The following is a 23,326-nucleotide window of genomic DNA, read 5'->3' on the forward strand; positions in this document are numbered from 1 at the left end:
ACTATGGTAATGAAGATGAGTCACACGCAGCACTTGCGGCCAACCTTGCCTATAGCGAACGAAGATTCTCGCCAAACACTATGAATCTGCTCTCTTTTATTATTTGTCTAATTTCAATCGGAGTACAATAACTTTCATACAACAATATTGGCTTAAATGTTTGAACTACGCACTCTGTCGGCTGATGATTGGGAGGCATGGAGCGCTATACGCCTGGCAGCTCTTGCAAATGCACCTGATGCCTTTGGCTCTACATTCAATGACTGGATCAATGCACCAGAGGCTCGCTGGCGCAGCAGACTCTCAATACCAGGCGCAATTGATCTCGTAGCATACGAGGTTGATGAGAGCGGTAGCGAGGAGCGCGCGGTTGGAATGGCAACTGGGATCCCGACAGAGCCCGGGATGGCTGAGATCATCTCGATGTGGGTAGATCCTGGGTTTCGGGGCAGAGGACTCGCCTCAAGCCTTATTGGAAGAATTGCAGGCTGGGCTATAGAGTCTGGATTCAGCGAGCTTCGACTTGCAGTGCGGCCGGACAATGCGGCCGCACAATCGGTGTATCAACGCAACGGCTTTATTGTATCTGACGAGCCCGGTGATGAGATTCCTGATGGCAGGCGGGAAATTATTATGTTTCGCAACCTTGATAATAACCCAGCCTAGCTTCCGAACGGCTGAGGTCGATGAGAGCATACGATAAACCGTCCGTGAAATTTATAAAGACTAGATTCTTTTTATGGTTATCCCTTGTACGGTCTTTTGGATTTCCTATACAATCTATATCGAAAAATATATTATATATATTAACAACGTTGCTTGTTGCTGCCGCTAAGCTGTGAAGAAACGAAGAAGAAAAATAACAAAAACGTCCCAAGTGCTCTATCATTTTTTTATACCTCGACTATCGTCGCCTCATCCCTCTCTATCACATTCTCCTCCTCTTTCTTCCCTATAAATACCCTGTCATAAATTATTCACTTCTCTCTATCCGCTTGTATGTAGAAAAAGTAGAGCAACAATTAGAAAGAAAAAGATAAATCTCGCCCATAGAATTATTTAGATTATATAGCCTCCACCAGCGAGACTGCGCCAGTCACGCACTCCCATAGCTTCTTCGAGCTCGACGCACCACCAAAGGACTTCTTTGGCCTTTTCCAGCTGTCCGTTTTCTTCATGAGCGCGAGCGAGAGCGAACCATGCATCGGAATAGTCCCAACCAGTGCCGAGGCGAGTGAGTCCTGATAGTAGCGTAAAGGCGCGGTCACGCGCGGCTAATCGATCTATAAGTGGTAGATGAGAAGCCTTGTATGGCGCGGGAAGCTCATCCTCGTCTTGAGAGTCGCTACCAGAGCCTCCGGCCTTGGATTCCTCTTTCTCATCCTCTTCGCTGGGGTTAGGGACCTCAACCGTAGAAGGATCGGAGGCGAGTCCCAGAGGGGTATATGGCAGAGTTTTGAGGCCGCCTGACAAAGGTTCAGATTTGGAATGACTTGCGTCATCGACAATCTCGTGTCCATCCAAAGGTGGAATAGATGGTTTGGGGAGCAGCTTCTCGCTGTAAATATCAAGCAAGATGTTGGATAGACCGACAATGGCCGCAGGATGATCGGGATAGTGCGTCAAAGCTGACTCAAACTCGGTCCTGGCCGTGTATGGTGTTTGTTTAGCCAATGATATCAAACCCAGCTGCGACTGATGTTAGCAATCTATCTACATTATAAATCATGATCAATAGAGTTGCACTACTCACCTCAGAGTAAAGGTCACCCCATAGCTCATCGATACTCTTCTTCTCGCCCCATGCTGCACTTTTAAGAGAGCCTGGTCCAAGGGAAAGCTCTTTAGCTAGATCGCTTTCCAGTGTCTGAATCAACTTCTGCGCCTCGGTAATGGCACCCTTGCAGTCTTCCAACAATCCCGCTCGTCGATAGAATCCAGCAATCATCAACCATACTTTGACTAGAATTGTTGTCCGCTGGCGTCTCTCCTTTTCTCTTGGGAATTTGATAAGAGGTAGCAGCTGAGGTAGTGTAAAGCTGATGTCGACTGACAGCTCTGAATCGTCGGTCATCCTGGAACTATTGGTGAGGTTTGAGCTAAGTGAGGAAATTGTCCTTCCTCGAGAGGAGCTTGCCATCCGAGTCTGTAGACGTCGGCCAGATGCTGAGAAGAAGTCGTGGCCCTGACCAGCCGAATCGGCATCTCCAATTATCGTAGCTTGGTGCGACATGCCGCCTGCACTAGACGATCTACGCCGTTGGCTGCCGCTTCTTGACTTTTTCTTCAAACTGTTTCTTCTTCCAGACTCGCTCCTTCGTGTCTTCTGAGTTCCCAAACTGCCACTCCTTGACCTTGTGTGTCCATTTTCTGCTGTCACTTGGACCGCTGGAGCGATACTTGCGGCAGCAGTACTGTGAGACGTAGCCGGGCGAGCAGGTATAGTCGAATTTTCTCCTAGATTTTGGTTGCTTACCTGCCTTGACCTATCAACTCGCGATCCAAAAATGCTACCCTTGAATGTGCGTGCGGTCTTTGGCGGCTCTGCAATGACTGGAGGCCTGAGCGCCGGCTGCTGCACTTCGATATTACCGAATAGTCGTGAAAACAAAGTCAACAACTCTAAACTGGCATTCACAGCAACATCTGGCCCCTCCATGAGCTCAACCAAGGCGAGTTGTGTCATCTTGACGTCCATGATATTGATCTTTTCCTCATCGCTCATGTCATCAACGAGTCCTCTTGGAGGCAAATTTTTAGTTTCAACGTCCTTGAGATGCTCGCTGCGGAAACGACTTTCTGCTTTTCCAAAGAGAATAGTTGGATCTTTGAATTGGTCCAAAGCACCTTCACACGCCCTTGCTGCCATCACATAGTCCTGTCGGGCGCTTAAGAGGATGGATAGGAGATGCCACAAGGGAATAAGAGACCTCTCTTGCCAGTAAGGCCCATAAAACAGATTGTAGTCTTCCTCGAATCCATGCACAGCTATTAATGCAGACCTAACAAGCTCTATGGCTGCAGTTAGCTCGCGTCGCTCAGCTAACAAAAGCCCAAGAGCGAAAAAGCTTCTGACGTCTTTTGAGCGGCCATACTCGGGGGCCAGAGACCGGCGAAGGCATCTGATTGCTTTAGACTGTATCTCAGCCCTCGATCCAGCATCAGTTGTCACTCGAGACCAGTGAGCATGACTGAGTCCAATAGCTTGCCACGCAAGGGCAATGGTCTGAGGAGGCGGAGCACTAGCTGGTACTTCGATCTCTTCTTTATCCTCTACAATCACGGGAGTGCCGTTCTCTTGTAGGTTTGAGTGTGGAAGCTTAGAAAGCCAGTCTTCCAGCTCGGAGCCCAGATGTCGGGCTTTTTCTGCGGCCTGTTGATGCCCGTAGGAACATAGAATCATGATAGCCTGTGATATGGTCTCTAAAACAGTCTTGTCGTCGTCCAAACTCGGCTCTGCGTGCCCCGTCTTCGCAACACGCGCTTTGCCCTTTTTAATAATGTCCAAGTAGGAATCGAGTGCCTTAAAACCTAGGTCGAACTCGGCCACCGACAAGTGAACGAGGAATAAGGATCTAAGAATGGATGTCGAGTGGTATGTCTTTGTGGCGGCACTATACAAGATATCAAGCACGTTACGGCTAAGAAGATCTCGGCCTCCTTGGCCCAGATCTTGCTCGCTCCACCCACGGCCACACAGTATAGACCAGTTCATCATGACCTGCTTGATGAATATTTCGATTTCCACACGCTCTTCATCTGCTCGAGGGAAAGCTGTCTCACCGAGCAGAAGGGCTTGATAGGCGGCCTCCGCACGCTGGATCTCAACTCTCAACTGGCTTCGAGCTGACATGTCTTCCACCATCTTTTCTGCCTGCCCGGACGGATAAGGCAGGTCGTTCTCCAGGATTCGAGACAGGGCCAGGTAGTATTCGTGCCATATCCTTCTTCGAGGCACAGCGCCTTTGAAGCCAAAACCACCGGCGACGGGAGCTAACATGAGTTTCCAGTACTTTGCCCAAGATCGAAAGCTAGCAATGGAATTGGGGTCATCCAAGGAAACTTCGTTATTATGGAGCGAGTCGCTGGTGAGCATACAGTGCTCGGTGAGGAACAGCTCTGACCAATACCGCAGCTGCTTACGAATACCATGGCCACACCAGACTCGGTCCAGAGACGGGAGACCCGCCTGCAGTGCTTCCAGCGCCTGCGGTCTTTGGCCGTCTCTCATCAGGCAATTAGCCCTGAGGTAGGCAGCCTTCAAAGCACACACGGTGGTCCATTCCGATGCTGTATTGGCCGGGTCGATGTCCGGGTATTGCTCGTTAAGGCTTTTGGGTAGCCGTTCTAGCGCCAGCGCGTATTCTCCAACGACCCAATGCATCCATCCAACACACACCTGGGCATGGAATCGTTCTTCGGCAGGAGTTGTCTCGGCCTCAATCACCGCCATGAGCTTCGGAAGTCGTTCAGGGACGTTGAGGTCGGCAAGTTGATCCCCGGCGGCTGTTACTTTGGAGATGACGCATTCTGATTCGGCGGTCAATGTAAGGTCTGCGATGGACCAATCGTTGGCAATTAGCTTCCATATGCACTCGACGACCGCATCTTGGGGGGCAATGACGTACATTCTCGCGCTGGATCGTGTTTGCGGACCTTGCGAACCAGCTCTGGGACGTCTGGCCAGTTGCCCTCGCAGCGGGCATCGTCCAGCGATTCAGCGTAGCGAGCTGCCTTTGTCTAAATGAGAGAGAAAGAGAGAGATTTAGATTAGCATTGTGTTCTCATCCATCGTTTTGGCGGCAGTGCCTTACAGCCATTTTGCGACAAGCTCAGGGGTGGGAGAAGGATTCTGGGAATGGTGGCTCGCTGCTATTTAAACCTCCCCGACGCACGCATACATGCAGTTCCAAAGCAAACGCGCAAAAACAGAAGCTGCCAGTGTCGCTGGTGAGTTCAGCACAAGCTCTGACAGCCAGCCGCCTCGACACAAAAGAAGGAGTCGCGACCACAGGCTTCGAAAAAGGGGAGATGAATAACGTCCAAAGGGAGGCGGCTGGAGCATGTGGCAGAGGCAAATCCTACCCTTGACGTAGTGCAGCGGTCGACAGCTCGTGGCTGTACGACTAATACACACGGGCAGTGAACGGCCTGCTAAGATTAGGCCACGCTCCAGGTGTGGTGCAGCAAAATGGCACCTAATTGGTAGCCGTCGCAGCACCTGTAAATTGGCCTGTGCCTTGTGATTGCGACGTGCACTAATAATCCCAATCGCTGCACTGGACGTGAGCGAATCCACAGTGGGCCAATCAGCGGCGCAGCACCGAACCCCACGGCGACCAACAAGGTACCTGAACCTTGCCTGTATGGGCAAGGGAAAAAAAAAAAAGTTCCTCGTTGGCAAGCAGATGAGAGCTGCATGTTGGATGTGAAGCTGCTATAAGGTGATGCATCTGAGGGCCAATTGGCGATAATTTTCTGGATACACTTTTGAAGATATACAATTTATTTTATCTTGATTCTACAAACGATATATTGAGCGAGAGGCGAATTGCTTTCGCCATCTCCATTCTATTGTAGGTTGATTATATCGGCTACAAGCAGACCATCTCGTGAGAATTCTGCAACGACGACCTTGATACCTCCATCTCGCCTCTTCGCCGTTCATAAATCAACGGCATATTTCCATATAAAATGTCTTCATCCGCTTCCACCACAGACCTCCGGGTCCTTACCCGGAAACTCACATCCATCCAGCCGGCGCAGCTGCCTCACTCGCTCCCTTCTCTCATTCGCCATGTCCTTCGATGTCGCGATGCTTTATCCGCCCCTCAAGACCCTAAAGCCAAGGGCGATGGATCCCAGACCTCGATGCTTGTTCACAAGCTCAAGACGAGCATCACGACGCTCTTGAATGGCCGAAGCCGTGAGGGCAGGTTCGTTGCGATTGGCTTAGTCAAGGCGGCTGTCGACGTTGGTGGATGGGAGACTCTCCGAGGCTCTGCTGCCTGGGTATCTGGCCTGCTCTCAATCGTTCAGGTATGCACCTCATCCATCATATATAGATGTGTTATATAAAGCTAACGAGCCTTCTAGAAAGGAGATCCTCCGGCTTCCAAGGAGCTGGCTATTGTGACCCTCACAAAAATCTACATGCTCGTTCATCCTTATCAAACTCTTGTTCGAGAGGTTGCCACGCCTACACTCCCGGCCTTTGCAACGGCTTGCGTGCAGCTACTTAAGCAAAAGGGCGAATCACAATCTGTACTCGTCCCTATGAACCTGATTGAAACTATCTGCGAATCATTCTCGACTCTGATTCCCCTCTACCCGCCTACCTTCCGCCCTTTCAGCACGCAAGTCCGCAACGCTGTCGGACCCTACCTTGCGCCAACTTGCTCGGATGAAATCAGTGTCTCTGAGTCTCTGAAACGGGCTGCCAGACGCCTCGTAGCTTCCCTTCACTACGTTGCAGCCAAGTCAGGTGGCAGCGATGAATGGGTGAAGCTTGTTGATGGCATTCTCCAGGAGTTTCACACCACCGCCGACCAGGTCCTCCGAGCTGTTGACGAATCATGGGAGGCAACTAGCGGCCGTACGCGATCCAAGGTTGATGTTGATGGAGAGCCACACGGCGAAGGTAGCTCTGCGGATCATCTGCCTCGCTGGTCCGGCCTCGCTGCCGGCGCTGACCGATTAATTGGCCTCTTTGAGTTTTTGGGTGATTTGCTGAGTTATCCCACCAAGGCCGCGGTTGCTATTCCCATCAGCGGTCTTGTGGACACCATCTCCAGAGTCTGTCTGATTGCCCGATTGTCGAAATCCCAGACCTGGGAGCAGGCTGTCGAAACCAATGCCTCTATCGGCAGAGAAGAAAAGGAGGAGCTATGGAGCTTGATGCCCGACATTCACATGGCGGCAATGAAACTCATTGTTGCTCTCTTCCAGAGACTTGAAAGACACATGCTGCCCCTGGTCCCTGAAATCTTGGATCACCTCATTCGTGTCTTCAAGTCTGGCATTAACATCCCTTCAGTTCGGATAGCAGGATACACAACTTTGAACACCATACTGCAACTTGCTGGACCAACATTGTCCAAACCCGCCGTGGATATGCTGGATCTCCTTTTCGTAGCATGCTGCCGAGACCTCCAGCAAGACGCCGGGTTCTTGAAACCTGCTGACAAACCCGCTGCCTCCAATACTACCGGGAAAGGTGCAAAGAGCGGCACCGTCGCGGTCAATACGGATCTCTTCCTCCAGCCCCAAGCAGCTGCAGCGGCCATCGAGCCAGTCACCCTGGAATCCGATCACAGAAACGCAGCCAAGGAGTTCCTCACTGCCATCCTGTCCCTGCTGCCGCAATCTCATCTCAAGCCCACCACCCGCGGCCACCTCGACAAGACGGCCATGCTCACCTGCAACCGCGATGCCATGCTCGCCAGCGTCCTCAACCCTTACCGAGACCGGCACAGCAAGATGTATCCCAGTGTCTTGCCTCAGTTAACGCAGCAGTTCCCGCGCGACCAAGGCCTGGAAATTCTCCGAAGCAACCTGCGCACTAGTAGCATTTCGGGCAGCGGAAGCGAAATGTTTGCCTCGCTAAGCGAAGTTGCAGAGCTGCAGCAGATTGATGAAGAAGAGGAGGATGCGGAAGAAGAACAAGATGAAGAAATGCAAGATCAGGATGACGAGAATAAATCTCCGGAGAATGAAGCGACTTCATCCACAGCTAATATTAACGCTGAATTACCAATCCAGAGCACCACCGCCGCGGCTCCTGTTTCCGCACCTAACCCCTTTGAACCCCGGGCTTCCAACAATACCGAGAGGGCAGCTTCTCCATCCAAGAGAAAACACGAGGGCCCTGATGTTCCCCTTAATCCCAAGAGACAGGAGCTCGAAAAATCAGAGCCTGCTGTTCTCCCTGCTGCTATACCACAGAAAAAGGAGGATGACGAAGGTTCAGATAGTGACGATGACGCAAGTGTGCATTTGAATATGGAATTGGAGGATGATGAAGAGGATGAAGAGGAAGATGAGTAAAACCATGTAAAATGGAGGATATGTCACAAAAGAAGAGGATAAAAAGGGGCTAGAGGAACGCACGGCACGAGCCTTGTAATAGGGTATATTTGGATATGTAATGTACGAAGTAATCTAATCCATTGCCCCAAGCCTATTGAAAAAACTAATGTAGTTTTTTCAAGAAAAAATTAAAGAATCTAAGGAGTAAAGTTAGGTATAAAGCAATAAGTTGTAAAGCCGGACGTAAACACCACTGGGTAATCATACAAGAAACATGATTACAACCAAAAAATAATAATAGGCCATCCGCATCCTCCTCTTCTTTTTCCAACGCCGCCGTATGTTTTGAGAAAATTCAAGCCGAGAAATCTGCCAAATTAGAAAAAATAGTAGTACCCAAAAGTAATTCGATTGGGGTTTAAAGAGACCAATGCCATGCAAGAGAGCCAGACCAAGCAAGTAGAAATCCTGAAGTTCTGTATCAGAAAAAAGAGAATCCAGAGAAGATCGCTTTCAATCGCGGAGCCAAGCTCGTCGTTTCTCTTCCTTTCTGGCACGACGCTTCTCCTTGAAGGCCTTTAGCTCGTTCTTGGTCGGTTTCTTATTCGAGCGTTCGGCCTTCAAGCTGCGGCCACCGTGGGCGTTCGCCGCGGCATCCACGTCGAAATATGCGTTCATTTGACGCTTAGCCTTGGCTTCGTCGGAGTGCCGCTCAGGACCAGCATCGCCGGACTGGAAGGCGCCAGTGAAGCGATTAAAGGTGACTGTAGCATCGTAGATGGCGGCGGGATCGCCAGAGAAGCCGGCAGACGCACTCTCATCCTCTTGGTCATTCTTGGCATACCATGCGTTTGGATCATAGTCGCCGTGAATGGCAGGGTTGTAGCCGCCAGCAACAGGCTTCTCATCAGAAGGCGGTTGCGGCTCTACCCCTTGTGAGGTGGTCGTAGCGCTTGCGTCCGGCACTCGAGGGTTTTCCCACTGAGTCTTGCCTGTGAACCGGTTGTAGAAGAACCACGATTGGCTATTCTGATCCCACTGGCAATCCCATCCGTCATCTTCTGGCTTCTGTGGCACTGGTTCATTCGGCAGCGGCGGACCATCAGGAATAGCTTCGTTCGGCAGCGGCGGCGCTTCTTCTTTAGCAGCACCAGGAGAGGATGCCTCTCCTGGTGATTTGGCCCCGTTCTCTGCTGCTTCAGATTCAGCTTCGCTAGTGACTTCTCCAGCTTCGACTGCAGCGCTGTCGTCGTCAACACGCTCATCCTTTGCGGTTTCAAGGGCAGAGTCGAGTACTGCTGATGGCGACTCGACCTTCTGCTCCTCTACGGGAGTAGAAGCGGCACTTGGCGACGACATGTTGGATGGATGGCTAAGTCGCCTTTTGCTTTAACTTATTCTTGTTGTATCTAAGGTCATCTGCAACCGTGAGTATCCTGAAATTGCCATGATCAACATGATACTTATGCACCTAAAGCTTAGCAGGCGGGGACAACAGAGGTGGTTCAATTGCTACAGGTCGTTTATTGTTTGTTCCGCCCTTTTCCTTTCGCGTTACAGGAACACCAAAAAGCACGTGGGAAGGAGAGTTGTCGCGCTTCTTCCTCAAGCTCTTGTGTTGTTCGCTTTGAACGCCGCTACTGTGGATAGTTCAAGTGATGTATGTAGGTCTGAGGATATGCAAGGAGCAAGGCAGCAGGTGGGCAGATGGGTCTGGGCGAGGCTCGGGAAAATGAATAATCCGCGCAATTGACAGCTGAGCGCTGCGCTAGAACAGATGTCTGACCATAGAGCTATAATAGCGCCGCCGGCCCTAGAAACAAGCTGCCATTATGCCGTTGCAATAGCGCAGATCTCGACGGAGTTCGATTCCTATTCGCTCCACTTCACCACAGCAATAACCAGAAATACGAGCCCTGCCTCGCTTTAAGCCGTCAAAATGTGACAACCCAACAGCGATCAGTTCATCGGGATTCCGAAAGTTGAAGAGCCCACATTACTGCATACAGCTACAGGCCCAGGTACAATACACAATAGGCATGGCCAATAGATCCTTCGTGCTCCTTTTTTTTCTTCTTGTTTCCATTTTCCCTCATCGTTCCCGTGTCGCGCTGGTGTTGTACAGCTGATGAATGTCTTGATGCCTCGTTTCACATATTTCTAAGAAGAGCTCTGGAAGCTATACCTACTATACTTATCCATTGAACAGCATCGTCTCTATTATTACCTTCTCTTTTGCTCATTCCCAGTAGTTGAACTATCCCAAAAAGCTCAACACCATGCATTGGTCCTCACACTCTCCCCTTCCGTCACTAACACTCGTAATATTGCCCATCTTTATCCCATGCCTTGCCGCAGCCAGCCAGAGCAGTAGTCCCCAACCTCTGCCAAACGGTGATGACTCCCTCTGTGACTGCTTCCTCACCAATGGCACGCAGCCGGGCTACTTCTCCAATCACATGTTCTTCGACTTCCGGAATCTGACTAAAGACGCCGGCGTCCCAGCACTCATCACCAACGAGACCCTCGCCACCATCGCCAAGCCGACGAGCGAGTACTTTTCCAGCGAGGAATGGACCAGCGTGTGGCAGCCCCAGGGATGGAGCAACAGCGAAGGCAAAGGCAAAGGCCTATCCGGCGCGGCATCCGTCTTGATGGTTTACTCGCCCGGCAACATCTACATTCAGAAGAACAATGACAGCGATGCCTCGTCAGAAACGTACATGACGCTGCGGACCCAGCGGCTGCCCAAGTTCCAGTCCGCGGCGGCCTTCCAGACGAAGACGTCAGACTACCAGTTTGTGTCTCTCCGCATGCTCGCCCGAACCATTGGCGGGCCGGGTGCCGTCACGGCCTTTTTCACTTATCGAGACCCCAATTCGACGTCTGCGGTGCAGGAGGCCGACATGGAGGTCCTGACTCGCGGACCGCGGGAGAAGATCCAGTATACGAACCAGCCCTCTTTCACTAGTGACGACAAGATCAATCCCGACGCCACCAAGAACGTCACGTTGCCAAATAACATGATCTGGAGCCAATGGGCTGTTCATCGTCTCGACTGGACCGCCCAGAGCAGCGTCTGGTATGTCGACGGCCAGCAAGTCGCCAACATCAGCTTTCAAGTGCCGACAGGTGCTTCGGGCATCAACTTCAACACCTGGAGCGATGGTGGTAGCTGGAGTGGCAACATGTCGCTATATGATTCGGCAAATCTCCAAGTCCAGTGGATAGAAATGATATACAACACCTCCTCATCCTCATCCTCATCCTCAAAGAAGCGAGATCCCAGTCAGTTGCTATGGAGCCGAGATGTCGGCCCCCGAGGGGAACTACTCCGACGCAGCACAGATGCCGCTGGGAGATGCAAGGTGGTATGCAGCATCGATGAGGTGACCGAGGCGGGAGTTGCTACCATGCTGTGGAATAGCACAGCCACGCGGATGGCCGGAGCTGACGTTGGGAGCAGCCTGGTTTGGGCATGGGCCTTGTGTCTCGGAAGTGTTTTCTGGTTGTTGGTCGTTTAGCGAAGGCTAGAGAGAGCCTTGGTTTCGGAGAAGACGGAGGGGATTAATATGGGACGATGACTGTCTATTGGAAATCCATATCTGTAGCCGACCCGGGGGAAGATGGTGGATCGTTATGAGAAACACGGATACTGCTCGTTGGGCAGTGATTCTGGCGGGATTTTTTTTCGCCCCCTCCCTTTCGCTTCTTTCCCTTTCCCTTTCTTTTTTCCTTATGCCAATTGTTGGAGCGGCATGACGTGCTTTACGTAGCTGGAGAAGGGTGGCCAAAAACGCATACGATGCTTCATGACTCATGTTAACGATTTGAAAGCCTATTTGGATTTTCGCACTTACTTACTTATTTTGATATCCCTTGGTAGCTTCTATTAGACTACTTACTTACTAAGAATAGAAATCGAACAAGATCTCAATCATCTCAACTCGAGGTCACACTAGAATCTGTAGTTACCCCTCCTACAGTCCTTCGTTGAGTCACACTTACTCAATCTGATATATGCAAACCACGCATCTACAAAGACTACTACGTAATCATATTTAAGGCATACTCCGCACAAGAACACGTATTCTGCAAGCAGAATTGCATCGGTAACGGAGGTAGTAGCATTCATCTCAGATCTGGCTATTCTCCGTCCGAGCATTCGGCACTCGTTCTCTCTCATTATTCTCCGACGGAGATCCATCTCTTTCGTCGGCTTTTGATATACAGTAGCAACTAGACTAACCCCCTCGGAACTGCCTCAAAAGGAAGGCTGGCTTAAAGTCGTATGTACAATTGTGGAAATTTATATTGAAATATAAGCAAGAAAAACCATTATGACGCATACCCATCTATATAGGCCAAAGGGAAAATGTCCGAGGAGATCCAAAATGTAAGCTTACATGCATTATATTCGTTTAATCATGCTATCGGTCCCAGTGTTCTCCTTGTTGAAACGGAATTTCCTGTGCCTTTTCCGCCGTTATCCCCCCTCCTTCTCTCTTTTCGTAGGTAGCCGCCAAAAAGTAACACCCGTGATAGCCATAAAAAAGACAACTTTTCTGTTCCAAAACACTTTTCGCTTTTTTTCATGCCTTATTTTTCATCTCTGTGTATTAAAATCTTTAGTAGCATCAATCCAATGGTACAATGGGTATATCCACCACGTCGTCGTCCTCGGACTGGGCTAAGAAAAGAAGCCCTTAGACATGGGCCATGCCACCAAAGTGATGCTTCGTACATCATGAGCTAGAGTTAAATCATATAATTTTTTAAACTAAAATCAACGCCCGGTGATTCGTGGAATACGTGAGGTATGCCCGTAGTCCTTTGATAATACTGGTATAGATTTCTGGTCCCAATGGCACCCATGATAGCAGGCATTAAGAACAACCAGGCGGCTGTTAACCAAGCAGAGTTCGAACAACTCCACGAGACATCTCGATTCGGTCCTCCACATTCCGTCTGACGCGGGACCGGGTACTACTTTTACCCTGGATCGACCAGGTGTAAGGAGAGCCACCACGCGTCTCGTGTTCTAATAGACCCGGAGCGCTTGGAAGCGCACATCATACTAATCTTGCCCAGGGGGGGTCCATGCCCATTCTTGGCCATCCGCTTTGGAATGCGACCAGTTCCCGCAACGAGCTTCATCTTGAGATGAGAGGACCATCTCACGCTAATGTACTTCAAAGAATCGCGCTCCAAGTAGAATGGAAAGTATTTCGACTCTGAGGAAGTGTCAAGATTTAGCCCTGGGTGGGATTAAACGATTCCCGTCGCACCGCCGCTTCATAGGCGATACCCGGATCGTTAGGGTCATCCGACGGATGTCACATAGCTGCAAATCACCTCATGTGTGCCTGGTCGAATGGAAAAGGCTGAGCCGGGAAAGCCATGCTAGCACTGAGACCAAATGGATCTCCCCAGTCTGCGTTTTGATCCAGAAGTTGAGACATTGAGGGGTACTGTGAGCCCGTCGTCACATGATGCCCTGGCCCAGTAGAAGCTGGAGAGAGAAGCATCGTTTGCTGCTCGCCGTTGAAACCGCCAGGATATGGGCCGGGACCGCTTGGTGTCTCAATCTCTGAATCTTCAACCATGTCGGCTTCGTATTCTTGTTCTGTAAAGCGTCGCATTAGTAAACACACGCACAAGCAATTCGTAGTCTTGATGAAATCTTTGCGTCTCTTACCAAGCTGCTCAATGTGATTTTGGAATGAAGGTGTCGGGTAGAATGATGCACCGGAGCCCATCGCCGCTCTCGATCCGGCCTGTGCCAGTGGCTGCCTCGATGCAGGGGTGGCGATGGAGATGGGTGTCATCTGCTGACGAGACAGTCCAGAAATCGAACCTCTCATGGACAGGGTATCTGAGGCTGCGGGAGAGAACGCTGAGCTCGTCGTATTGGGAGAATTGGCATGAGAAGAGGGTGTTGGTCGATTCTTGGGCGATGGCGCGGTCTTATGAGGCTGCAGGGGCGGTGGGAGAGCTGTGCCAGGTTCGGTCTTGGGAGCAATACTGGAGGTAGACTTGCGCGCATGGTGTCGATGCATCATGGTACGTTGAAGAGGAGGCGGCTGGACCAGATTCTGCGGCATATGAGTGGGCGCCAAGTTGGGACTGCCGGTTTTGGCTTGAAGTTCGGCTTGAACATCGATGCCTTGCAAAAGGAAGAGTGTTAGTTGGTTGGTAACAGAGATAGGTAACAGTAGGGAGCCTACCTTTTTCAAGGAGGATACGCTCGAGAAGCGAATTCTTGTATCGCAGCATCAGACATTCTTCAGCGGCAGTGCGATGGGCCGCCTGCAGATTGTGTAAGTTGGACTCATGGACGCGGATGGTTTCCTCGAGTTGTTTAATATACTCAGTGCGACGCTCTCTGAAGGCAGCTTGAGCTTGTCTGTTGCGCTGTTTGCGCTCTTCAGAAGTAGCATAGATCTGTATAGTCAAGCATGCGTTAGCAATGAGCGCAATGATGGCTATGCCGTGACGTTGCGTGATGTTGTACAAGAAACAGGCATGGGGTTAAAGCGAGTTACCGCAAAGGGTAATTGAAAGCCGCGGCCACCCGTGCGGCTGTCTTGCGGCAAACCACAAGATGTGTGCAAGCCATTGTAGGCATACACTTGTGAGACGGTATTGGTATCCTGCCAAACAGCATTACACCCAACCAGTGGAAGCGAATCTGGCTTTGCAGCTGTTGGTTTGGAGGAAGGGTAGGATGAGGGGCAGTGGTAGTAGCGGTACTACTATTACTACTTGGCAGTAGTAGGTAGGGAGGTGCATGAAGGTATGCAGAGCAGGCATGTATGTGCTCGTCGCATACCCTGTTGATAGGGAATATTTGGGACGGCGTGAAAAGTAGAATATAGACAAGGAAAGTAAAGGCACTTACAGGCTTGCGGCCACCCTTTCTCTTGGGCTGCTGGCCGTCTTGGGAGACGTTGAGGATGGTGCTGCCGGAGGCAGTCATGGACGGGTTCTGCTCTCTCTCCGGGGTGGAACCAGTCGACTCTTCGCTCTCGTCCCGGTCAGGGTTCGGCGGCTTGGTGTCGATGGACATCTTGTCGGCCATGCCTTTCAGTTGGCCCTTGGAGACGACAGCCGCGCTGCGGCAAGCGCCCCAGTGATTCTAAGAAAACAAAACAGCGTCCTGTGACGTTGTCTCAGGGGTGGGACGTCGCCTGGATTCAACAAGCGGCGGCAAGCTATCAGAGGGATGGCCGGCCGGACGACGACGGTGGTCTCTGGTTCGCCAGTGGGCGCTCAAGAGGACGCTGTTATCAGCAAGATTAGGCGGCGGGCGAATGCAATTGCAGGGTCTTGGGCGCAAGAAGACGACCAGAGAGATAGGCGTTCGGCAGCGCGTCTGTGGCGCCTATGGGAGGCCGGGAATGCGCCTGGCGGGCGGAAACGTAAGAAAAATATATCAGCGAAAGATAAGGTACGGTAGCCCGCACTTCCAGAAAGATAATTTGCAGGCTTCTGAGAGGGTCGTCGAAGATACAGAAGCTCGAAAATCTGGTGGGAAACGGCGCCGGGACTTCTTTTATGTAATGGGAATTGAGAAGAGGGGAGCCAGCAGCTTTTACGGCGGCAACGTCTGCGCTGGTGCTGGCCCCCCGTCTTTATGGCCATTTATGGAGAGAGTCCGCGGTCGCTCTGGCGCCTGCGACTCACGACTAGCCACTAACTGGTTGATGGGTGCGCTGAGGCTGGGCCTGGCTCATCGACGGGGTGCAGCTTAGGCTTGGACTTGGAACTTGGAAACTTGGGGACTCGGCTGGCTGGTGACTGGCTGGCTTGGATCGGCCGATTGCCAGGTGGAGCGACGAGCGAGCTCGGCGTTGGCGCTGGGCCAGAGATGGCAAAGGAAAGGATGCGAAGGCAAAGCTGGCAGAGCGCCGGCACGGGTACCTGTGAGACGTGAGCCGTCCAGCTGCATGCACGGGGTACCCTCTTGTCCATCCTCCGTGCCACCACGAGAGCAGCGCAGACGAGCCCCGGCTGTGCCCACCGGCATCTCAAAGGAACGAAGAGCCGTCGCGGAAGACTGGCATGGCCGGGCGAGGCAGAGGCGATGCGATGCGACCTGGCATGCACACCGAGTACTGTACATACAGTCTGTAGGCTACAATGTACAGTACAGCACCCGAGGCCAGCCCGGAAGCAGAGGCGCCTGTCCGTCTGCTGGCTGCATCCTGGCGCTGGATTCCAGCGACGAGCGCTCGGCATCTGGCTGTCTGGCCGTCGTCTTGGTCGTCTCCTCTGCCCCGTATCCCCAAAAGAGGCTGCGCCCTCGCATGTGCTAGTATCGGCCAACCATGTGTCCATGCGAGTGGGTGTGCTGTGGATGCGAGGACGCAGCGCCGGTTGGCTTTCGCCTCAATCCAGTCTCTCCAGCCGACGGTCAGGTGGTCGCCCGGCCCAGACTGCTAGGACTGTCTCTGGGCTAGGGGCCCTGGAGACGAGCACAGAGTGGAATGGCCATCATCTGCTTATTGCTGCGTCGCCAGCGCCTGGTTGGACTGTCACTGTCCTTCCCCCACCACCCTCACTCCACCGGGCTGCAACAAACTGGAGGCACGGCTTGGGATTGAAATTTTCATCGCCGCACCTGAGAAGCCAAGTCCAAGCCAGCTCCTCCTTGTGGACCCGCGCCGCGCTGCCTCTGGCTCGTCTCAATGGCCGTGCCGCAGGCCGCTGGCGGAGAGGCTGGCTGGGGACGTTTCTGATGCCGGCCAGACTTTTTACCCGCCTGGAATATCCGCATCTGCGCATTAGCTGTCACCTTAGTATTAGCGTACCTACCTTAGGCGCTGGAGCCGTACATGCTAAGCCGTTAATTAGCCAGCCATGGTCGCTATTATTCCCTGTGCTGCCAGGGGTAAGGCCAGCCGCTGGCTGCGTAGTGCACGCTCACGACAGCATCACAATTCGCTAGCACGGATGAGCGAATATTGACATGGCTGCATACAAGGGCGAGAGAAGAAGAGATGCAGAAAATTTTTCGTTTTAGCATGAAATACAGCACACTGATCAGCAACTGCGTTTGAGGACACCGACAACCGGTGGGCATTGCCAAGAGCCATCCACCATCCCACCTAATGCCGCTTGGTTACGGTACCCCAAAGGCGGCTTTGCGGGGCAAGCGATGGTCCGACATGCAGGCATGACAGGCACAAATACATATTACTCCAAGGCAACGACAAATCGATAGTATTGCCCTACTCGAATTGCCTACTTCATGCTTCGGATAGAATGAATGCACGTACGTACAGACGGGCTTGCAGCGGCTACCGTTCTGCAACCTGCTGCCTGCCAGGCGCTGGCCTGCCTGCTAACCCTACAGTAGGAACCGCCTCGTATTTAGTGCCAAATTGCAGCCCCCAAAGGATGCAGTGTCCTGGCCGAACTCCCTAGCTGCAAATCTCGAGGCGCTCTTTGCCCGTTCAGGTGTCTTTGCACGACCCTGAGAGGCCTGGAGTTGATGCAGCCGACATCATCTACGCTCAGCTACCTAGCACCGGCGCCCTGGACATCCCGGACTCCCCTCCGTCGTTTTGTGCACCGAAGCGATTGACGACAGACTTGGGGTGCTTTGGTTTAAGCTTAACCTGTCTCACTGCGCCCTTGGCGAACAATCATTCGCGTGTTGTGTCTCGCCTGGCCGATGCATCTGCGGGATACCAGCAGGTAGCATTGATCAGCCAAAATGTCCACCTCCCAACGGAGAGGATCGCATCCCATTGGTCGGCTTTGCCGGAGGGTTGCCCTGCTGCAGATCTGACTTAGACTCTCGCTTGCTCGCTCAGCCAGCCAAATGCCAGCTCAGAGCACCTGTTCAATTCAAGCCACATATGGCCTTCTCTTTCTCTTCTCCAACAACCAGTAATGCATGGGGCGACGATATGCCGCGCGGTCTCGGAATGCCCTGTCTCGGAACACAGTTGCCAGCGGCTGCAGAATGCACGAGGACGTGCACGAGGATGCAAGCGTCGTTGTGCCGGAAGTCCGGTCGAGGCGTTTTGCTCCCCTCATATTGGTCAATTGGTGGCGTTCGATGGCTCGAGTAGTCTCACTTCACCGAAGACTGATCGCTGATCCCTTCTATTTTTTCGACCCCATCGCGGGGACGGTCCACGACATAAACTATGGGGGCAGAAAAAGTGGTGTTCCCCTGACGCGGAGTCACCTTTCAGCCAACCATATTGAATACATGCCGGCAAACCCGCCGTGAGGATTATTCTAGGGGGAGATCACGATGACTGTGCCGGGACTTTTCACGACGGTAATATTTCCCAGCTGATGCAAAACTTCACTGGGCGTAATCAATCATGTGGTGGAGTGCCAAAAGCTTTGTCAATTTCTTCATCACACTGTTGAAAAGCTTATAGCCCGCGTGATCGGAGCAGCGGGCGAGAACGGCATGAACATTATGCCCGTCTATAGTAAATCTGGCAAATCTGGTTCTACTTCAGAGCTACTGCAAAGAGGAGAAATGCCGGATTGATTCCACGCTGAGCCACCGTTCTCTCTTAGCACTGATGCAAGGGGGCTGTAGCTGTCAGCCATATCCCGTCGTTTACGATGCATGCTGCGGATAATGCACTCCTCTCTTATACGAAACCCGGAACGCTTTAATACTAGGTGGTAGTTCAGCTTCCAACTTGGGCTGAGGGGTCAACCAGCCTGTAGCGTCCTCGGAGATGCGCTAATCAGCCTCCCATCAAATGAGAATGATCTCTCGGCTCTAGGAGCTAGTAGTTACAAGAGGCGTTCGCCGCTAACGCAAGAGATCACATCCTAATGCGTTTGTCCATTTCTGTTAATTGGGGTTTGTTGAATTGTTGAGAGTTAGTTTTCTTCCAAGTTTCTTGACGAGAGCTGGTTGGAAAAGCCACATACGACTTTTTCGTCCGCCGCCCAGCTGAATTGTCGTCATATCTTTCCCGTGTAGCCTCCAGTAAACCCGAAGAAATACGTACATACACGAAAAGGCGATCCTGGCCCTCGCATGAGATGGGAAACGGTAATCAAGATATTCTTGCATGCTGACACCCTCCCATGGCCCGTCATAGATGCGCATGGAGTGAAGATCATCTTCTCTCTGACACTTAGCGGCCTACCAAACGCCACCTCGTAAACTTCTTCATGCTCCATCCACGCAATTCGTCCCTTTCCACCCTAGACGCCGTCGCCGACCACTTGGACAAACTTGGATATATCCCTATTTTGGCCCTTTTGGAGAGAGAAATAAGCACGGGCTGGAGCAGGCAGCCTGTCTGCCTAGTGGCAGCGCCGTCATCACCTGGGCAGCCGCAAAGTTTGGGCGCTGAACTATGACTTCTGGAAGGATTCTAGCGCTACCACATCATTATGCTGCCGTGTGCCGAGAGCGCTCCGTTGTCGCTTCGGAGTGCGGAGGACTCCGCAGTGTCGTGCTTTTGGGGCTCGGAATTGGATCCGTGGTCTCGAGGACCTCATGATTGGAAGCTGGGCATTCGACTAAAGTCTTAGAATGAGCGCTTAACGAGGTTTGGCCTCTTGACAGCGGCCGTTCTGCATTTAGACGAGAAGAATCCCATGTCTTTAATGGCTCGGCGTAAGATGCCGTTACATGGTCTATTTAGCGCCAACAAGTAAATCGATATTCGTGAAACACGTAGAGCTGAAGATCTAGATTGGCTATGAAAAGGATCGTGGTTTTGTGAGCTATAATAATAGCAAGTAGCATCAGTCGTCAGGAGAGCTCCATTCCGTGCATTAGCGGCTACTCGTACTGAGAAGCTGTAAAATAGACATTTGGAACACTAAGACAAAGATTTGCTGTTATACACGAGTGAACTTAAAGTCTTCTTATATACGAAGAGAAAAAATGTAAAGTCTGCGCGGCCGTCCCAGTGTCAACCGTCGCAAAAATGCACATAGGTAGTAGAACAGGTTGTTTCTTTAGTTAGAGAGAGAGAGTGCGTGTGAGGGACCATCAACATCATGAGATCCACAAATTCTTCGATCTTGGCTGGGGAGAACTAATCGACAAGAATGACGCTTTCTTGATACTGCCATCTCCATAATACTACAATTATCTTCTGATAAAGCATGTGATTCATTCGTCAATAGAGGAGAGAGCTTAAGCTGTTGCCATGGTCTCCATAGCTTCATCATACCGTGCTAATTAAACGATAATTTCGCTTATAAACTGTATTGCGCACTGTCAGCCCCACCGCGTGCCCTTATTTTTCGAGCTTGGACCATCAGAAAGTAAACAAACCCCCCTCCACTAGACAACCAGGTCGTGCCATTTGTTTTGATACCATCACCTAGCCAAGTTGGATTCCATCACGACATTCCTCCTCTGGTTAACGAGACATTTCATCAAACGAGCTGCGCTTTTCACAATACTGCTACCAATACCATCTTAACTTGCAGTTTTTAGTCAGAATCGAGCGCTTTCCAGACCATGTCTGCGCCGCCGCCTCGCCGCTCGGCTCGTCTTGCTAAGGTGAGATTTTTCCTACCCCGACACGCTCTTCAAGACCTGCTGTAGACTAACAATGTCGACGCAGAGCAGCACCATGCCAGAGATGCTCGTCGAGTCGGAGCATGTTGAGCCCGCCACCAGCGGAACTCCCAAAAAGACAATCCCCATTGCGTCGCCTGCCACGCCTGCGACCTATGCCTTGAAGCCCCCTAGCACAGAGATGCACCCCAGCAAATTTCACCCGACTACCGCAGAACCCTCATCCGCCCTCAGATTGGGCTTCACAGACATTACCGCTGCTAGAAAGCGCGATAGCTCTCATGGAGCTGGACTTCAATCTACCCCGACCAAAGTTGGCGGTGTGCCATCTTCAGCATTCACTCTTCGTGTGCCCCATGGCGGTGATTATCTGGGGCTAGGGCCTGAAGCCCTACGTGTGTTGGAGGGCCTCAAAGAGAAGGCTGCCGAGTATAAGGCTGATATTGTTGCTCAAAGGGCAAACGAGGCAACATCTGCGGCAGCCGACGCCAAGGGCCGTACGATTGCTACTCCCAAAGGGAAATCTGGGAGGTTTAGCGCGGCTCATATGGCTGAATTCAAGAAAATGGACTCAATTGAGGGACACGCGTCTGCTTGGAGGGCACAAAATGGAAGGTTCCAACCCGTCATCAAGCCAGGCGTGAAACGATCACTGTCCAAGGCCAATATCGACACTCCACAAAAGACCACCTTGAAGCGCACTCCTTCAAAGCTGGAAGCCCAGCTACAGTCTTCCGCCACGAAGAAGCTTTTGTCAGAAACGAAGAGCACCAGCCAGCTCCCTTCCAAGAAGTTGGATTTCAAGGCTCGTGCCAACGAAGAACAAAGTACTACAAAGGACGAGCAATCTGCGCTTCCCTCCAAGAGATTCAAGAAGAGTGCGGAAGACGATGCTTCGACAACTCGACCCGTGATGCGAGAAAGCGCTTCAGTTCCTCGCCCAGCATCTAGCGTCAAGAAACCTACTACATCCAGAATCGCTCGGCCAAGTCTCTCTCGCTTGATGAGCCCAACAAAGTCATCATTGGCGAATGCGGTCAGCCCTAGAAAACCCGAAGTGCCCGTTGTTGCTGCGTCATCACCAAAGCCTACATTTAAGAGCCGATTGGAGGCGCTTAAGGAATCAAGGGGACTCAAGGAGGCCAAGGAGGCCAAGGAATCAACAGAGCTCAAAGAGCTGAAGGAGCTAAAGGAGTCTAGGAAAACAGAGGAGCTCAAAGAGCAAAAGGAACCCGACGAGGCTACTGCCAGTCAGCCCGATACGCCTCTGAGGCGATCGGTGATGAAGTCTGTGTTTGGAAGCAGCCTATTCTCGCCTAGGAGACAGAGTGCTATTCCGCTACCGGTCGTTACACCACCGCGGTTCTCCAATTTGAACCTCGGTCGTCTTGCTGCCACTCAACCCCTGAAGAAGGTGGTTAAGCATGTAACATTCACACCAGAAGTTACACGAACCATTTTTGACCCGGATTCTCTGACGCTATATAAAACAAGTGCTATTAAGAAAATCCTACAGCGCCCAGAGACGAAGGAAGCCATGGCAGAACAAGATTCGGGAAATATTGCTTATCCCGATTTGTCTGCCTACAAGGACCTCCTAGACGCGGAGCCTGAGAGCGCCAAGTCTCCTACTCCTACTCCTTCAGTTCCTGGTAAATTCACCTTCCGCAGCGACCATACAATCAAATTTGGACAGCCATCGCCTATTGGCTTCGGCGCCTCTCCTGGCCAGTCGAGCGTACGCCAAGTGCGTAATTCTATCAAATCCAAATCAGATATGCCTGGCAGCTTTCCTGAGCCGGTCTCGCCGAGCTCTCACCCAGATAAGGAGAATGCGGCGCCCTCTCCACCAAAGGTGCTCTCAAGTGTTCCACATGGAATGTCCAACAAGAAACGCCATCGTGCCGACTCGGTCGATGGAGATGCTGATACAGAGGCTGCCGATCGTGCTGGAAAGAGGGCCAAGAGCAGCAATGTTCCGGAGGGCCATGCGTTGCTGGCTCCTCGTTTGGCTTCAACTCCTTCTGCTATTGCGAAGAAGCCTACGATCACCCGAAGCGTCGGCAAGACTCCCGTCCGCCGCCCCATTAACCGAGCCGTTAGCTCGGTATCGCCTTCTAAGAAACGACCAACATTGAGCATGAGCCGCCTCAACATGCTCGCCCAGCCTAAAAATCGTGTTTAGGTAGCCAGATGGGCACTACGGAGGAGAATGGGAGAGTTTTATCCCAGCCCTCTTCATCGATTGCGGAGAGATTCTGGCGGAAACGGATCATAACTCATTAGGCTGGTTGTTTTATCAGGGTGGCTTTTTTGGTATTATACTGGTTCGGCGTTGGAGACTGCATCCGACTTGGTGCTTTTGCTAATGATGAAGGAAACGTCACAATGCATGATGGTGTCCAGAGCTATGGATGCCTTGGTGTTTTTAGTCAGAGTGTTTTTTATCTCGACAAGCCTGTATTTTGGCTGGATATGGTTGGTTTTCAGGACCAGATTTCTTTCTTTTTTTTTTCTTATGTTTGGCTTGGCGCTGGAGGGAAATTGAGAATTATAGGGGAACGTTGGCTTGTATTTTTGTGTTTGAGATAGGGCGACACATAGTCGGCCTGTGTACGAGTAGTACTGCAGAAATTGCTGCGCATGCCCAATTAACGCTCTTTATATGTTAGAAGGCTACTTTCTGAATGTTATTGCTAAGTGATTATCAAGCTGCTCTTGCCGTATTTGTGAAAATCTCGACGAGTTTCTTTTCTTTTCTTTTCTCTC

The 23,326-nt window shown here is 51.6% G+C and overlaps 9 protein-coding genes across 9 annotated transcripts; 6 read left to right on the top strand and 3 right to left on the bottom strand.

Moving 5' to 3' along the window:
• Window positions 1-10: 10 nt before the first annotated feature.
• On the top strand, window positions 11-814 carry GGI43DRAFT_394371 (GNAT family N-acetyltransferase). Its single transcript, XM_083204758.1, has one exon. The coding sequence runs from the start codon at window positions 157-159 to the stop codon at window positions 664-666; it is 510 nt and encodes a 169-aa protein (XP_083065316.1). The 5' UTR covers window positions 11-156; the 3' UTR covers window positions 667-814.
• A 48-nt stretch (window positions 815-862) lies between these two features.
• On the bottom strand, window positions 863-4,990 carry GGI43DRAFT_165943 (uncharacterized protein). Its single transcript, XM_083199617.1, has 4 exons — window positions 4,815-4,990; window positions 4,629-4,740; window positions 1,754-4,554; window positions 863-1,689 (listed from the first exon to the last, which is right to left on the bottom strand). Exons 1-4 carry the CDS (start codon window positions 4,818-4,820, stop codon window positions 1,060-1,062), a joined length of 3,549 nt encoding a protein of 1,182 aa, XP_083065317.1. The 5' UTR covers window positions 4,821-4,990; the 3' UTR covers window positions 863-1,059.
• A 420-nt stretch (window positions 4,991-5,410) lies between these two features.
• On the top strand, window positions 5,411-8,374 carry GGI43DRAFT_165965 (rRNA processing/ribosome biogenesis-domain-containing protein). Its single transcript, XM_083199619.1, has 2 exons — window positions 5,411-6,039; window positions 6,097-8,374. Exons 1-2 carry the CDS (start codon window positions 5,695-5,697, stop codon window positions 8,044-8,046), a joined length of 2,295 nt encoding a protein of 764 aa, XP_083065318.1. The 5' UTR covers window positions 5,411-5,694; the 3' UTR covers window positions 8,047-8,374.
• GGI43DRAFT_394374 (WW domain-containing protein) lies at window positions 8,114-9,698 on the bottom strand. The gene has a single exon (XM_083204759.1). The coding sequence runs from the start codon at window positions 9,385-9,387 to the stop codon at window positions 8,542-8,544; it is 846 nt and encodes a 281-aa protein (XP_083065319.1). The 5' UTR covers window positions 9,388-9,698; the 3' UTR covers window positions 8,114-8,541.
• A 149-nt stretch (window positions 9,699-9,847) lies between these two features.
• On the top strand, window positions 9,848-11,993 carry GGI43DRAFT_165967 (concanavalin A-like lectin/glucanase domain-containing protein). Its single transcript, XM_083199620.1, has one exon. It carries the CDS (start codon window positions 10,308-10,310, stop codon window positions 11,550-11,552), a length of 1,245 nt encoding a protein of 414 aa, XP_083065320.1. The 5' UTR covers window positions 9,848-10,307; the 3' UTR covers window positions 11,553-11,993.
• A 1,192-nt stretch (window positions 11,994-13,185) lies between these two features.
• On the bottom strand, window positions 13,186-15,225 carry GGI43DRAFT_165956 (MeaB bZIP transcription factor). The gene is made up of 4 exons (XM_083199618.1): window positions 14,930-15,225; window positions 14,256-14,472; window positions 13,727-14,194; window positions 13,186-13,654 (listed from the first exon to the last, which is right to left on the bottom strand). The coding sequence occupies exons 1-4, from the start codon at window positions 15,107-15,109 to the stop codon at window positions 13,380-13,382; spliced, it is 1,140 nt and encodes a 379-aa protein (XP_083065321.1). The 5' UTR covers window positions 15,110-15,225; the 3' UTR covers window positions 13,186-13,379.
• On the top strand, window positions 15,082-15,948 carry GGI43DRAFT_165983 (uncharacterized protein). Its single transcript, XM_083199621.1, has one exon. The coding sequence runs from the start codon at window positions 15,342-15,344 to the stop codon at window positions 15,780-15,782; it is 441 nt and encodes a 146-aa protein (XP_083065322.1). The 5' UTR covers window positions 15,082-15,341; the 3' UTR covers window positions 15,783-15,948.
• Window positions 15,687-17,241, top strand: GGI43DRAFT_166168 (uncharacterized protein). Its single transcript, XM_083199622.1, has one exon. It carries the CDS (start codon window positions 16,115-16,117, stop codon window positions 16,976-16,978), a length of 864 nt encoding a protein of 287 aa, XP_083065323.1. The 5' UTR covers window positions 15,687-16,114; the 3' UTR covers window positions 16,979-17,241.
• A 3,078-nt stretch (window positions 17,242-20,319) lies between these two features.
• GGI43DRAFT_394385 (uncharacterized protein) lies at window positions 20,320-23,268 on the top strand. The gene is made up of 2 exons (XM_083204760.1): window positions 20,320-20,539; window positions 20,604-23,268. Exons 1-2 carry the CDS (start codon window positions 20,498-20,500, stop codon window positions 22,740-22,742), a joined length of 2,181 nt encoding a protein of 726 aa, XP_083065324.1. The 5' UTR covers window positions 20,320-20,497; the 3' UTR covers window positions 22,743-23,268.
• Window positions 23,269-23,326: the final 58 nt, after the last annotated feature.

Source organism: Trichoderma evansii (genome assembly GCF_050947405.1).
Source record: "Trichoderma evansii strain SZMC 28006 chromosome Unknown GGI43scaffold_2, whole genome shotgun sequence".
Lineage (NCBI taxonomy): Eukaryota > Fungi > Ascomycota > Sordariomycetes > Hypocreales > Hypocreaceae > Trichoderma > Trichoderma evansii.